Below are 13,874 nucleotides of genomic sequence, written 5' to 3'. Positions count from 1 at the left end.
CCTTAGTGCAATACAAATAAAGTTCAAAATGGCCGCGGCCGGCAAAAAGCCGTTATAAATAGGTAATTTTTATCTTGATTATTTTACTAAAACGATACTATTATATACTATTACTAGGATCTAAATCGTTTTGTACACGATAATATACGCTTTTAACGTCAATTATTTACAAAAATATTAAACAAATCGCGTTCAAATCACATAAATAAAAACCAAATTTTCTCGTGTAAACTAGAAGTTATTACGATGTAAGTATTTCTTTCAAATGATTATCTAAAACTATTTATAAATTATAATTAATAAATAAAACTATTTTACTACTTACATTCGTTAAATCCATCAATAATATCAAACATACAACACAACATGGCAGAACACACACGAAAAATTCACGATTTTCAAATGACTGACAAATATTCGTCGACCACAGATTGTATAATATTTTGCATTCAGAATGTGGCAAATTTATCGTAGATCATAACTAACCAAACTTCTTCATACAAAAGTAGTCTCTAAGTCGACGAAATACGTAATTCAATCGAACGAAAGAGCGCGGCCACATCCGGCCGCTTGGGTGTAGACGGAATGGCTGCAGTATAATCTGTGGCGGCCGGATCCGGCCGCTTGGGGATTAAAAGGTTAAACGTATTATCTGCTCTTGTTAGTGCTTTGCAACAAAATAATACACTTAAACCGTCCAACGTTGCTTCTTTAAACAATTTGATTAACTCTTTTGATAACAACATCAACAATGGATTCCAACATAATGCAATGGAATTGTAGAAGTATACTTACTAAAAAAACTGATTTGATTTACTTAATAAATAAATATAACCCAATAGTTATTGCCCTTTCTGAAACTTGGTTACGACCATATTTTGCGTTTCGTATTCCAGGTTATTATTGTGTACGAGATGACAGACCTGACGGATATGGTGGGGCTGCCATGTTGATAAAAAATACCATACCTTTTAAAGTATTGACATTGCCACATGTAAATAGTACTAATTTCAATAGAGTCGGTGTACAGTTACTAAATCCTAATATGTATATTTTCTCATTGTATATAGCACAAAATTCTTCTTCCACATTTTTAGATGTAAATAATTTGCTTAATTCTTTTTCTGGCCCAAAGTTAGTAATGGGCGACTTTAATGCTCATCATCAGTGTTGGGGAAGCGATGTGTCCAATAGGGATGGTGAGGATTTATTAGATATCATAGATAAATTTAATTTATGTGTACTTAATACGGGGGATCCCACACGGGTCGTGAACATTAATGAAAACAAAAGTGCAGTTGATGTTTCCATATGTTCTCCTTCATTAGCACCGAATATATCTTGGCAAACTTTGTCTTCTTCATATGGTAGTGATCACTACCCTATTCGTTTATCTTTGGCTTATAAAAGTAATAGTATAAATAATAAAAGAATAAGAAATAGATTTAAATTGGATAAGGTTGATTGGAGTAATTTTAAAAATGAAATAGATTGTGAAGTTAAGAATCTTCCTGAAATTCGAGTAGGAAACGAAGTAACTGCTTCTGAATTGCTAGCTAAGACAATTATTGAAGTTGCTGATAAGCATTTCCCTACAAAAAAAGCAATGGGAACCAAAGTTCCATTCCCTCCGTGGTGGGACTCCGAATGTTCGGAAGCAGTTAAAGAAAGAAAAATCATTGAGAAGGAATATGCTAATAATATGTCTAATGAAAATTTTGATAAATTAACACAAATTAATAAAGCCACTCGAATTTTTTTAAAACAAAAGAAGCAACAGGGTTGGAAAAATTTCTGTTCATCTCTATCCCCATCCACATGTCCATCAGAAGTGTGGAAAAGTATAAAACGATTTCGATCTGTATTCAAAGAACAGACCATGGTACTTCCTAAAGACTTTTTAAGTAATTACATTAATCTATTAGCTCCATCTTCAGTAGCAGAATATTTTCCGATCCCTTCTCCATCCTGTTACATAAGAGAACATTCGTATTCTGCATTAGATTCTCCATTTACAATGGTTGAGCTCAAAGGTGTTTTATCAAGTGTAAATGATTCTACTCCAGGCATGGATGGTATTCCGTATTCTTTTTTGACTAATTTGGGGGATAAAGCATTAGGGTACTACTTAAATCTTATTAATACGGTCATGATTTCTGGAAACATTCCTGGCTCTTGGAAATCTCAGGAAGTAATTCCAATATTAAAACCTAATAAACCCGCAGACAAAATTACTTCATATAGACCAATAGCACTATCATCAGTTTTAATTAAAGTTGCTGAAAACCTAATTAAAAATAGATTAGAATGGTTCCTTGAGCATCATAAATTATTGTCAAACAGTCAGTTCGGTTTTAGAAAAGGTAAATCCACCATGGACAATTTAAGTATATTTACTACAGATATTCGATTAGCTTTTATAAATAAACAATACGTTGTAGCTGCCTTTTTAGATATTAAGTCTGCCTATGATAATGTTATTATTTCAATTCTAGAGAAAAAAATGTACAAATTAAATATTCCTCCCATCCTTATTACGTTCATAATTAATTTAATTAAAGAAAGATTAATTTCTATATTTTTTAACGATACTGAATGTCTTATTCGTACCATATTTAAAGGACTGCCACAGGGTTCGGTTTTAAGTCCTGTTCTTTATAATATTTACACGTATGATTTGGCTTCGGTAATTGCGAAATTTGTGAAAAAATTACAATACGCAGATGATTTAACTATTTACGCTATCAGTGCAGACATTCATGCCGCTTGCAATTCATTAAACCAAAGTCTTGTTGCCCTTAAACAGTGGGTTTTTGATAATGGACTAGATTTAACTGTGGAGAAAAGTAGTGTAGTAGTATTTACCAAAAAGCTTTCTATTCCAAAAGTAAACATCTCCTATGATAATAAATCAATTCCGGTTAAAACAAGTGCAAAATTCCTAGGTGTTCATCTTGATAATAAATTAAATGGTAACTCACATATTGATTATGTGATTTCTAAATGTGAACGTAATTTGAATATGTTAAGATGTCTTGCGGGAGTTTGGTGGGGAGCTCATCCGTTCTGTTTAAAACTCATTTATAATGCTGTTATTAGAAGTGTCTTAGACTACGGTATATTTTTATTAGTAGGTGATAATTTGTGTGTAATGAAGAAATTAGATAAAATTCAATCTAAAGCTCTCCGAATAATAGGTGGAGCTATGAAGTCAAGTCCCATTAATGCCTTACAGGTAGAATGCACTGAGGCACCTTTGAGTCTAAGGAGACAATATTTAAGTGACAGATTCGTTTTTCGTTTAAAACAGTACAAATTCCATCCTTTATTAGAAAAACTAGCTCAACTGAATACTGTTTTAGAGTCACATCCCTTTTATAAAAGGTCTCTGCCATGTCTTATTGTAAGTTATCGTAAACTTCTTTCAATATCTGCTCCCATTTATCAATCTGATGTACTACCTTTGTTCTCTTATAATTTTGAAAGTCTGTTGATTGAACCGGATGTAAAATATAATTTAGGTGTAATTAAAGATAATAATAGAGATAATTTTATAAACACCCAATATAGTAATTGGCATCATATTTATACCGATGCTTCTAAGTTACAAGAAACAGGAAATGTAGGAGTTGGTGTTTATCACAGTCAATATAAAATACATCAAAAAGTTAAAATGCCTGTAGAAAGTTCAGTATATTCCGGGGAATGTTTAGCCATATACAAAGCTTTAGAATACGTATTAATGTTTAAATTAACACAAACCAATATCTTTTCAGACTCAAAAAGTGCATTACAGGGTATTGAAAAATTTCCATTTCGCAGTAAACCCTATCACCATATTATTTTTGATATCAGATATAAACTTTATAAATGCATTGAGAAAGGATATACAGTGTCATTTTCTTGGGTTCCTAGCCACTCAGGAATTTTAGGCAATGAAAAAGCAGATGAAATAGCTAAGGATGCAGTACAGAGTGGCGACATGTATCCATTTCAAATTTATCCCAGTGACCTTTTGAGTTTACCGGCAATTGATTTATATAGAGAATGGAATAAATATTGGGAATTTACTGGACAACATAAGGGTAACCGGATGTACAATCTGCAGCCTCTAGTACCAAAAAAGTCTTGGTTTAATAGAATCAATAGTTCAAAACGAGTGATTTCATCTATAATCAGAATGCGATTAGGACACGCGTGTATTCCTAGCCATCTAAATAGAATTGGCGTAATCAATAATGATATGTGTGATTGTGGGGAGGACACGGGAACTTTAGATCACATATTTTTCTCGTGTCCTTTGCTTGATCATACATCGTTTTTATCCTCTTTACACGCCCTTCATGTTCCTCTTCCTACTAGTATGATGTGTATATTAAGTGACCCTATTAAATATTTAAGTATTTTATCTGAATTTATATTAAGTAATAATTTAAGTTTATAAAATATGTAATCACTGATGTTTCGTATTTTATTATTTTTATTATAATTAATATTTTATTTGTATACCAAAATTTTCCTGATCCTATCCAAAATTTCGTCCCTGCTATCCCTACCTTTACCGCGTCATAAGTTTCCCAACCTTTAACACTCGACACTGGCAATAGTTATATGCTAGTCGCCATATAAAAAAAAAAAAAAAAAAAAAGAAGAAGAAGAAGAAGTTTCAAAAGTATTTTTTGGGCCGGGATAGGAAACGAATTATAGTTATAAATACCAATTACCAGCGCTGTATTATATGATAATTTCTTAAAACCACGTCAGTATTATGGTGCAACTATGAAACTATCGCTTCATGATATCCAAGATTTGTAAAATGGAAATTCCGTATAAAAAGATTTTTATTTACGCGCTTACATTTGCTGCGTATGCTTATACGGGAATAGGATCGAGTATTTTGAAAAATTTGAAGGATGCAGTATTATCAGCTGAAACAGTATTTGGGGACGTGTTTAAAAACGTTATAACAGTTGCTGAGAAATTCAGATCACTTCATGATGTTTTTGATGCGGCCATAGAAGAAGAATGCATGTATTCTTGTCCTGAAGGTAATTTCCATGTAATTTTCTTAGTTGAAAGAAAGTCTACCTTTTTAAATCTTCAACTAAAGAACAAAACATTGTTACAGGTCAGAAACCCGTTCGTAACCGAAACCACATACCAAAATCTGATGGATGTGGCTCCCTTGGGTTCGAACTATCTTCAGAATACCTGCCCATTGAGCAGATGACGAAATGTTGCGATGCCCATGATATTTGTTATGATACATGTAATAGCGGGAAGGAAGTGTGTGATCTAGAATTTAAAAGATGCCTTTACAATTACTGTGATACATATAAAAGTGTAAAAGTAGGTGGAGAAACAATTACTAAAGGTAAGCATGTAACTTGCCTGTGCAAACCAGAATGTTTTGATAATGTAGACTTTAAAAGAAAACAGTATTTATATTGTAATTTTAGTACTATGATAATGTAAACAAAAACTGAAACATAGTCTAAAAATATTGAAAAGTGGTGAAATAGTAATTGTACAATATAATAACTTACTTCTTTCTAATGTTATTTTTTGGTAATAAGGTTGAAATATTTGCTATTTTATAGCAATGAAAATGGACCTATCCTTTTCATATCTCTATGCCATAAATAGACATTTTTCATCATGTTTGTTAGTTTAGATGAGACTTAATTTTCTGTACAAACAGAAACGCATTGGCAATTTTATTAGCCTTGCTTAAACCTGGGAATGGACGAACCGATTCAGCTAATTTAAGTCTTGAAATATTTGAAGAAGTCCAGGAAAGGTTTAGAAGTATATTAGTAGTAATGTATGTTATGTCTAGTAATGCTACTAATGATATTTCAGGTTGCAAAGGGGCAGCTAAACTCCTGTTTACAGGAACATTGACTCTTGGTTGTAAATCTTATTTGGATGCTCAGAAGAATGCCTGCTACTGTCCACCAGTCAAGAACAAATACAAAAAGTTTGCAGCCGGAGATGAGTTGTAGATTGCTTTGTATTAGATGTTGCCACAAGTTTCAAGTGAATTTGATTTAATTTATAATATGCACCAGTCAACAATTTTAAGGAGGTGACAGACATGCGAGTAAGTACACAGACTTATGGCTCGACAATCTTAATCGCCTGTGTGTTAGCAAAGAGCAGCGAGCCGCAAGCCTGGGGGTATGGTAAATTGGTAATCCAGTGTGTGCGATTCTCGTGTGTCACAGACGCGAGCTGAGTAAGATCACGAACTTAAAACCCGTGTACTTTAAGTTTGTACGTCTGTCAGGCACTTTATATTAAATACAAAAGTTCCAAGCTTAAAACTGTAACCAAAGACATGAAATTACAATTTGTATTTTCAAATGAAGTAGCTTTATATAATATAGCTAATAGATCTATCTATGAAGTAGCTTTGATAGATTTATAAATTGTTAGAACTCTTGTATTTTATTTATCACTTATCTTGCCCAAAATTGATTAATTGAAGATAACTTATAAATTGAATTCAATGGAATGTTTATTAGGAATTAGAAGTGAAGTATTTAGTTGTGATATAGCAATAAAGTTTTTACAAGTTTAACTGATTGTTTTACTTACATGACTGCCAGCATGCTATTCTAGGTTTATAATCTGGAAAAATAAGTTTCAAGCGGTCCTTCACACCAAAAACACATAAATATATTACCTGTCCTGTACCTAATTTTTAAAAGTATATAAAATTTGTAAAGCTAATTAGAGTTTTTGTCATTGATATAAGTTTTAGCCAGCAACAGTTTGATACAACTGGTATTTTTTATACGATAAAAATCAATATGAAATAGAAAAGAACAAAATTGTGAAAAATAATAACAATTTCTTCTTTCCTTATATTGTATTAATCACTTTTCATTCATATAACATAAATTTATCCACTAAATTTTGAGAGTAGGCCTTACATTTAATTTAGAAAAGCTTTTAAATATTAAATAAGTTTAAAATTTAAATCATCTCTGCACTTTGTCTTATAAATATTTTAATTCCACAAAAAATACAACTAATGGACGCAGACATAAAACATAATAGTTTATACATATTATGTTGAGCATATAAAAATAATTAATTGCATTGCAATATAAATAAATGCTTTATGTAATATAATTTTTGATGGGTGATATTAGTTCATATTTTATATTTCATAAATGTTAAATAATGTATAAAATAATGGAAATTGTTAGTGTTCTATGTTAGCAATTCTTTGATTTCCTCTTTTTCAGCAGCCTCAATGTATGGTGTTCCATCAGGAGTCTTACCATTTTTAGATGCACCCTGTAAAAGTAAACAACACATTATAAACACTGAAACCGTATGTTTGTGAGTGTGTGTTTTTGTTACTCCTTTATGCCCAACCTAATGGCTGCTATTACACACTAAGGTTTACTGAAAGGTCCACCTGTGCAGGTAGATCGGAATGTTTGTGAGAATAGACCTGTGTAGTTTTTTGGATCTACGCAGGTGACAGGCGCGAAATCGAAAATCAATTCTTTCAAATGACACCTGCGCAGGCATACCTGCACAGGTGACCTATCTGATAGACCGTAGTGTGTATGGCTTACATTTTGGGCAGATTTTGAAAAAATTTGGTAAAGAGACGGTTTAACCCATCAAGTCCTAAGAGGCCACCAGACGCTTCCTAACAATTGAATATCTAATGTGTCTGTAATTCCCACGATCAAGGTATTACGTTCTACATAGAGATAGGCTCTGCTGGGTAAGTGTTCCATACACAGCTAGCCACAAGCAAAAGCTAGAATTTTTAATGTTATTATGGTAAAAATTAGTACAGCTAAACCTGGGTAAGTGACAACTGGATAAGTGAGAAAACTGTATAAGTGAGAGTAATAGCTAGGACCCGACATTTTTAGCACTCAAAACCTCTATTAGCGAGAAATAGAAACCTCTGTTAGAGAGAGTTGTTTTCTCTCATGGACCTCTGTGAGCGAGACTGGTTCTTTTCTATACCTCTATAAGCGACAGTCGAGGTTTATTTTTTTATTTACGTACACAGTAACAAATGAGAAAACAAATTACAAATTGAACATCTGCTACAATTTAACATCTGCTATTTTATGACTCATTCTTAACTTTCGTTAACTTCCTACCATTGTTTTTGTATTGTTTTCTCGTCAATGGTCTCTGGTTGAGCTAAAAAACTTTGTTTTTTATCGCATTCTTTTTTAACGAACTTACTCAGTTTATGGTTAACCAATTGCGAAAGAAAGTTCTGTTCTGTATCAAAGTACTGTCATTGAGTGATAAACTTAAAACAGTGAATGTGTTTGAATGCGGTTGTTCATCAAGCAATATCCGACAAAATATGAGTTAGAGAAAAACATTCAATATAGAAAAACAGAAAACCAAATGAAATTAACAGATTTTTTTTTAATGTAAATAAGTTCTAAACAAAATAAAATTACATAGTCCATGAATTTTTGACTTGTCATTTCTGTGTATCTCTATAAAAGAGAAACTCGGGTTAGTGAGAAACCTCTATGAGCGAGAATGAAATCGTGTTCCATTGAACTCTAGCTTATCCAGGTGTGGCTGTATATTGTAAGTTATCTATCAACCATTACATAATATCCTGCAATGACTCAAATACTTACATGTTTCAGTAAAGTTTTAACACAGTCAGTGTGGCCTTCCCATATTGCTGCTAAAATAACAGATATACCATGTTTGTCAACCATCTGGAAATAAAGTTCAGTTAGATATAAATTTTCTTACTCAGTTACAATACTTTGTTAAAGTAGAGGATAACTTACATTAGGGTCTGCTCCTTTGTCTAATAAATAATTAACGACAGCAGTTTGACCATAATCGGCTGCATAGTGGAGTGGTACCCGGCCGTCAATAAGTGCGTTTACATCAATTTTCTACAACGTAAGTACAAAATTAGTTTACTATGTTTATGCTATGAGTTCAAATAACATTAGAAAATAGCAGGGTCATATTTCTATTGTTTAAAATGGTCTACTTTCGATGAGTTTTACGTAAACAAGATATTTTGTCGGAAACATTGTTATCTGATTTCTAACGGTACATACGTTCTTTTCTACGATATCCTTTACTTGATCTATATCTCCATTTTTAATACCCCACACTAATTCACTCATTGTTTCGTTATTTGTAAATTTATTTTAAAAATTAGGCTCGGAAAAAGTAATAAATCGAATGAAATGCTGTATCCATAGATTACTAGTTATATTTGTAGAGCTGTATCACAATTCACAAAATAGAGAACAGATTAAAAATATTGGCAAATTAATTAAAAAAAAAGTTATGTCAAATGATTTTATAATTGCGGCTCTTCACGATGGGCCAGCGTAGTGGGCCATCACGATGGCCCAGCGTGTGGAGGACGTAGTGGCGTAGGATGGCCGATGGCGCCAGCGCTGGCCGTGGAATGGCGGCGGTGTCGGTTTTTCAGCCGCACATCAAAGGATGATGGCCTAGCGATGGCGGTACGCCTCTACACGTTGGCGATACGACAGTTGGTGCCTGACCGCGGTCGAGTGAGGACGTCGTAATTCGTATTACAATTTACGAATTTCATTCAAAATGACAAGTACGTGGTCTCATAATAAATGAAACTATATTAATATGATAAAGCCGAAAGTTTGTATGGATGTTTGTTACTTTTGTAAGGTACTCTTTTACTCAAAACTACTGAACGGATTTTAATGAAACTTTACAATAATTATTATAGCTTTTACATTATATATGTACATAACTCCTAACTCTTTAAAAATACAATTTTGGGAGTTTCGGCGATGTTGTAAGAACGGAAAGCATATTATGCTATTATTACATTCATCATTGTCATCATCATCGCTACCATAAACCATTATTTTAATTTTAGTCTCGAAATAATTATTCGTAGAATTCAAGAGAAGGTTCATATTAGTGATACGAAGGTCACCGGGTCATCTGGTGAAGTCATAAATTATTAAAAATGCACGTTTTGCATTGCCGCAATGGCTAATGCTTACACGTCCATCTTGAACGACGTTTAGATCACAACTCTTAGAGCATCAAACCAGCCCGGAGGAGCCACGCGTAACAATTTGTAAGCAAAAATTTCTGCCACTTTTGGTGCGGGGTGAGGTAGCACACATAGACTTTTCAATCATGTCGCTATGCACGCACACAATCGCATACTCACACAGTCGCCCACGTAATGATGTCAGTATACAACACAATGGCATAGTAAAAAGTAAAACAATAGCAGCAAAATTAAACAAGCTGGTGCATGACATTATCGATATTCGACTATCGATGAATTCTTAGGTCTACCAGAAACACTTAATTATTTTTACCCAATTGCCGAAAAAGCGAAGGTTAATAAATAATAATTTACTAATATTAAAGCAGAATAATAATTTACTAATATTATTTTGTCATAAGCAACCCATCAAGTAGGGTGTCAAAACAAAGGATTTTAATTACAAAATATACACTACATGTATGTTTTGAAACGTAATTTTAAAAAGATAAATTGCACAGTAAAATACTGCAGTTGGGTATGGGTAAGGAAATATAGAAACAAATTATGTATATAGTTTAATAATTTTATTTGTCACGATAGTATATAAAACGTAAAGACTAGGGGATAGTAAAGGAAAGAATAGTAAAAAAAGAAGATACAATTTTATTGATTTTTGAAGTGAATAAGCTTTGTGTATACATGCCTTATACACTTTTGAGGGACACTTTTCTTAGACAAATAAGTAATTTTAACATTGGTATATTTTTCTGTTACAAGTTTTGCTAGTTCAATATTGTGCACAATGAAATCATTATCAAAATAGTGACCCCCGATGTTATGAAAACATTGCTTGCCAATAAAGTATGCCAAGCCAAAAGGTGATAAGTATGTTTGTGCCTCTATTTCTGTGATCATGTTAATCTCTTCTGAATGATTGTTCGTTAAAGGTATTTCGAAGTCCTTTTGTTTCGAGCTAGAATTGATTTTTTTTAATCGCGGACGTACAATTAAGAATTGAATTTTTTTCTAGTGGGATACAGTTTGTACCCCTCTCATTCCGGATCAATTCAGTATGGACTAACAATTTTTAATAAATGGTTTCAAATTGACGAGCAGATGGATTATCTGAATAACCACCGTGACTTCTAACAACTAAAAAAAATATCTCTATATGATCCTGGCTCGTTTTGTGCAGGGGTAAGTAATTCATTTGTGCATTAGGTGCCAAAACTAAGTTTTCAAATAAGCGTTTTGCACTTTCTATGCACACAAGAAATCCAAGAAAACCTGTGTAACGAGGAGACAGGGCTGTAGCTAAAGTCAGATTATGATGAGGTAGGGCAGCATTGGTTACAGGTAGGGCGGAAGTAAAAGAAAAATCATAATTGATTGATTTTCTTGGGTTTTGGTATTTTTATGGTAGGGCATTATGATTTTAAGGTAGGGCATTGCCCCACAATGCCCCCCCTAGCTACGGCCGTGCGAAGAGACTCCAAAAGATTAACTCTTTTTGTAATTTGTTGACGGTTTTGAACGTCAGTCTCCAAATTCAAAAGAACTGCTTTTGTTTCGTCTAATTTCGCAAAAGCAGTTTCATAGTTTTTTGGATTTAAAGCTTGTTTAAGCCGATCGCCCCAAGTTTTACTATCAAGTATGTCAAATAAATCAATAATCAATTTTAAAAATTCTGCAGTTTCAAGGACGTTGTCACTATCAAGCATGGGCAACTTCATCTCATTTTTACAAAATGTCAATGCATCGGCCACACTTGTGCTGAAATGCTGTGTTTCGTGCAATCTTTGAATTAAAGACCACTGAATGTAATTTTCTGAGTTTGGTTTGGAAAAGAACTTGTAATGCTCGAATGAATTTCGCACAAGCTTGAGCATATGGCAGGGATCTAAAAAAAAGAAGAATTGTTGTCCTGTTTGTGGATCTAGAATTGTGGTTTGTAAATTTTTAACGTCCAAACAGCAGCCTAGCTCTTCAGCCATAGCAAGATTAGCTTTAGTACCGTCACAAGTCAATGCTTTGATCTCTACACCAGTTTCATGGACTAAATGGAAAGCTTGTGTCACAAGTCGCGCTTTTAGACTAGCATTAATGCCTTTTATTAAAAAGTAGGCAATGGGTAACTTCCACGTAGTATTTATCCCAACTAACAAAAATACTAAAGCGTCAGTTGCCTCTTCAGAATGATCAGAAATAAAATCAAATCCATGGTTCACGTAGCCGTAATGTCTTTGAGTGCTTGATATATACTCCGTAGATTTTTTTATTTTCATTTCATCAAAAACCAAAGTACAATATATTTTCTGCTCAGGATTACACTCAGCTCTTAGTTTTAATGCAACCAACGCTTCTTTTGTAAAACCTTGCCCGTCGATAGAACTGTACCATCTTGTAAAAGTCCTTGGTGCAGGTAAACATGTCCCAAAAGTTTTTCGCACGTACCTATAGGCTTTGGGCGAATAGAAATGTAGCGTTAAAGCAAAACATCTAAGTTCCGAACAATATTTGGTTGTAGGGATTTTTCCTGTTTTGCTTTTAATTAACTGTCTCTTAAGAAGTTCTTTCTCTTCTACGCCAATTTTTTCTAAAACTTGACGCTCTTCTTTATCGATCAAAGATTTATCTGAAAGAGTTTTTAATATTTCTTGCAGTCCTGCTACTTTTTTCTTTAAATACCTAACTTTTTTGCGACAGAAGTCTTTTTATTTGCTTATTTTTCATCTGTAGCTGTTTCTTCAATTTTTTCTTTCTTGGCGTATCGTGTAATTATGGATTGACAGTTGAAGTGGTTGCAATACAAATGTTGTGTTCCGGTGGATGGGTTTGTAGTTTGCGAGTTTTACCTTCTTCAATTTGAACTGGCTGAGGAGTTTCAATTTTTTTCCGTTTTGGTTCTTGTTCACCTTCAGAGTTTTCGCAAGGTTGAACCTGAAACGAACAAAAAATATAAGTACAGGTTGTTTACCCTCGCACTACTTTAAAAGCTGCAGATCATATTATATTTTATGCACACATAGTCGTGGGCAAGTAAATGAAAATTACCTCGGATGACAATTTTAAAGCTGGAATGGAGTTCTGTTTCAATCTTCTCTTATTATTTGACTGTGTGATGAAACACGAAGTTACAAAATGTGCGGAGCAAATTGTGCTCGTTCTTTTAGGAGTCCATGTTTCATGGTTCCCACATGATTTAACCCACACACATCGAATCACAATATCTTTTGGAAATCTGTAAGAAAAAATAAAGAAATGACTCACAAAATTACGCTCGCTCTTTGGCTTATTTATATTTGGCTGGTTTAATGCTCTAAGCTCTTTGGATATTATAATAATCAATAAAAATGGGTTATGGGGGCTGTTTCTGTAAAAAAATACAATAGTTGTAAAATTTGCACGTGTTTTCTCCTATTTTTTTTAAAACTTTATGACTTATTTAAACTTTTTGCATAACAAAACCCTTTTTTGTTTCTTATGGTAAGTTATATTACCCTTCATTTAAGGCTATTTTTATAACAATAGGACGAAATCTCGCAGAGAAAGAATGTTTTTTGCTATCCGGTTTCGCGAAAAATTTGCCATTGTGCTGTAACAGCACTAATTTTTGCTTCAACTCCCAAGCGGCCACATCTGGCCGCGAGAACAATAAGAGAACCCGCGATTGAAGGATTAAAACTTCTTTTACAAATTAAAAAAAAATATCTAGATGAAATTTAGAGCAATAAACCAAGCTGGTTTAATGCTCCTACCGTACTCAGAGTGGAACATTAATTACTTAAAATATATAATTAATTCAAAATTTTGACATAAGTCCCATACATTAACTGTCAAACTCTTC

General features: G+C 33.2%; 2 protein-coding genes across 3 annotated transcripts; one reads left to right on the top strand and one right to left on the bottom strand.

Annotated features, from left to right (window-relative positions):
* The first annotated feature begins 4,667 nt into the window (after positions 1-4,667).
* Positions 4,668-6,583, top strand: LOC121735389 (group XIIA secretory phospholipase A2). Of its 2 annotated transcripts, XR_006036846.1 has the most exons (4): positions 4,668-5,048; positions 5,129-5,374; positions 5,863-6,370; positions 6,414-6,583. XR_006036846.1 is itself a non-coding variant. In XM_042126210.1 (3 exons), exons 1-3 carry the CDS (start codon positions 4,796-4,798, stop codon positions 6,003-6,005), a joined length of 642 nt encoding a protein of 213 aa, XP_041982144.1. In that variant the 5' UTR covers positions 4,668-4,795; the 3' UTR covers positions 6,006-6,583. The 2 variants fall into 2 exon arrangements, 1 of the variants encoding a protein (XP_041982144.1); XM_042126210.1 differs by having other exon boundaries at positions 5,863-6,583.
* A 280-nt stretch (positions 6,584-6,863) lies between these two features.
* LOC121735397 (myotrophin-like) lies at positions 6,864-9,246 on the bottom strand. The gene is made up of 4 exons (XM_042126220.1): positions 9,087-9,246; positions 8,805-8,915; positions 8,646-8,729; positions 6,864-7,308 (listed from the first exon to the last, which is right to left on the bottom strand). Exons 1-4 carry the CDS (start codon positions 9,153-9,155, stop codon positions 7,222-7,224), a joined length of 351 nt encoding a protein of 116 aa, XP_041982154.1. The 5' UTR covers positions 9,156-9,246; the 3' UTR covers positions 6,864-7,221.
* Positions 9,247-13,874: the final 4,628 nt, after the last annotated feature.

Source organism: Aricia agestis, chromosome 17 (genome assembly GCF_905147365.1).
Source record: "Aricia agestis chromosome 17, ilAriAges1.1, whole genome shotgun sequence".
Taxonomy (NCBI): Eukaryota; Metazoa; Arthropoda; class Insecta; order Lepidoptera; family Lycaenidae; genus Aricia; species Aricia agestis.
Note: the sequence above shows the minus strand (reverse complement) of the source record. Positions and strands in the feature narration are given on the sequence as shown.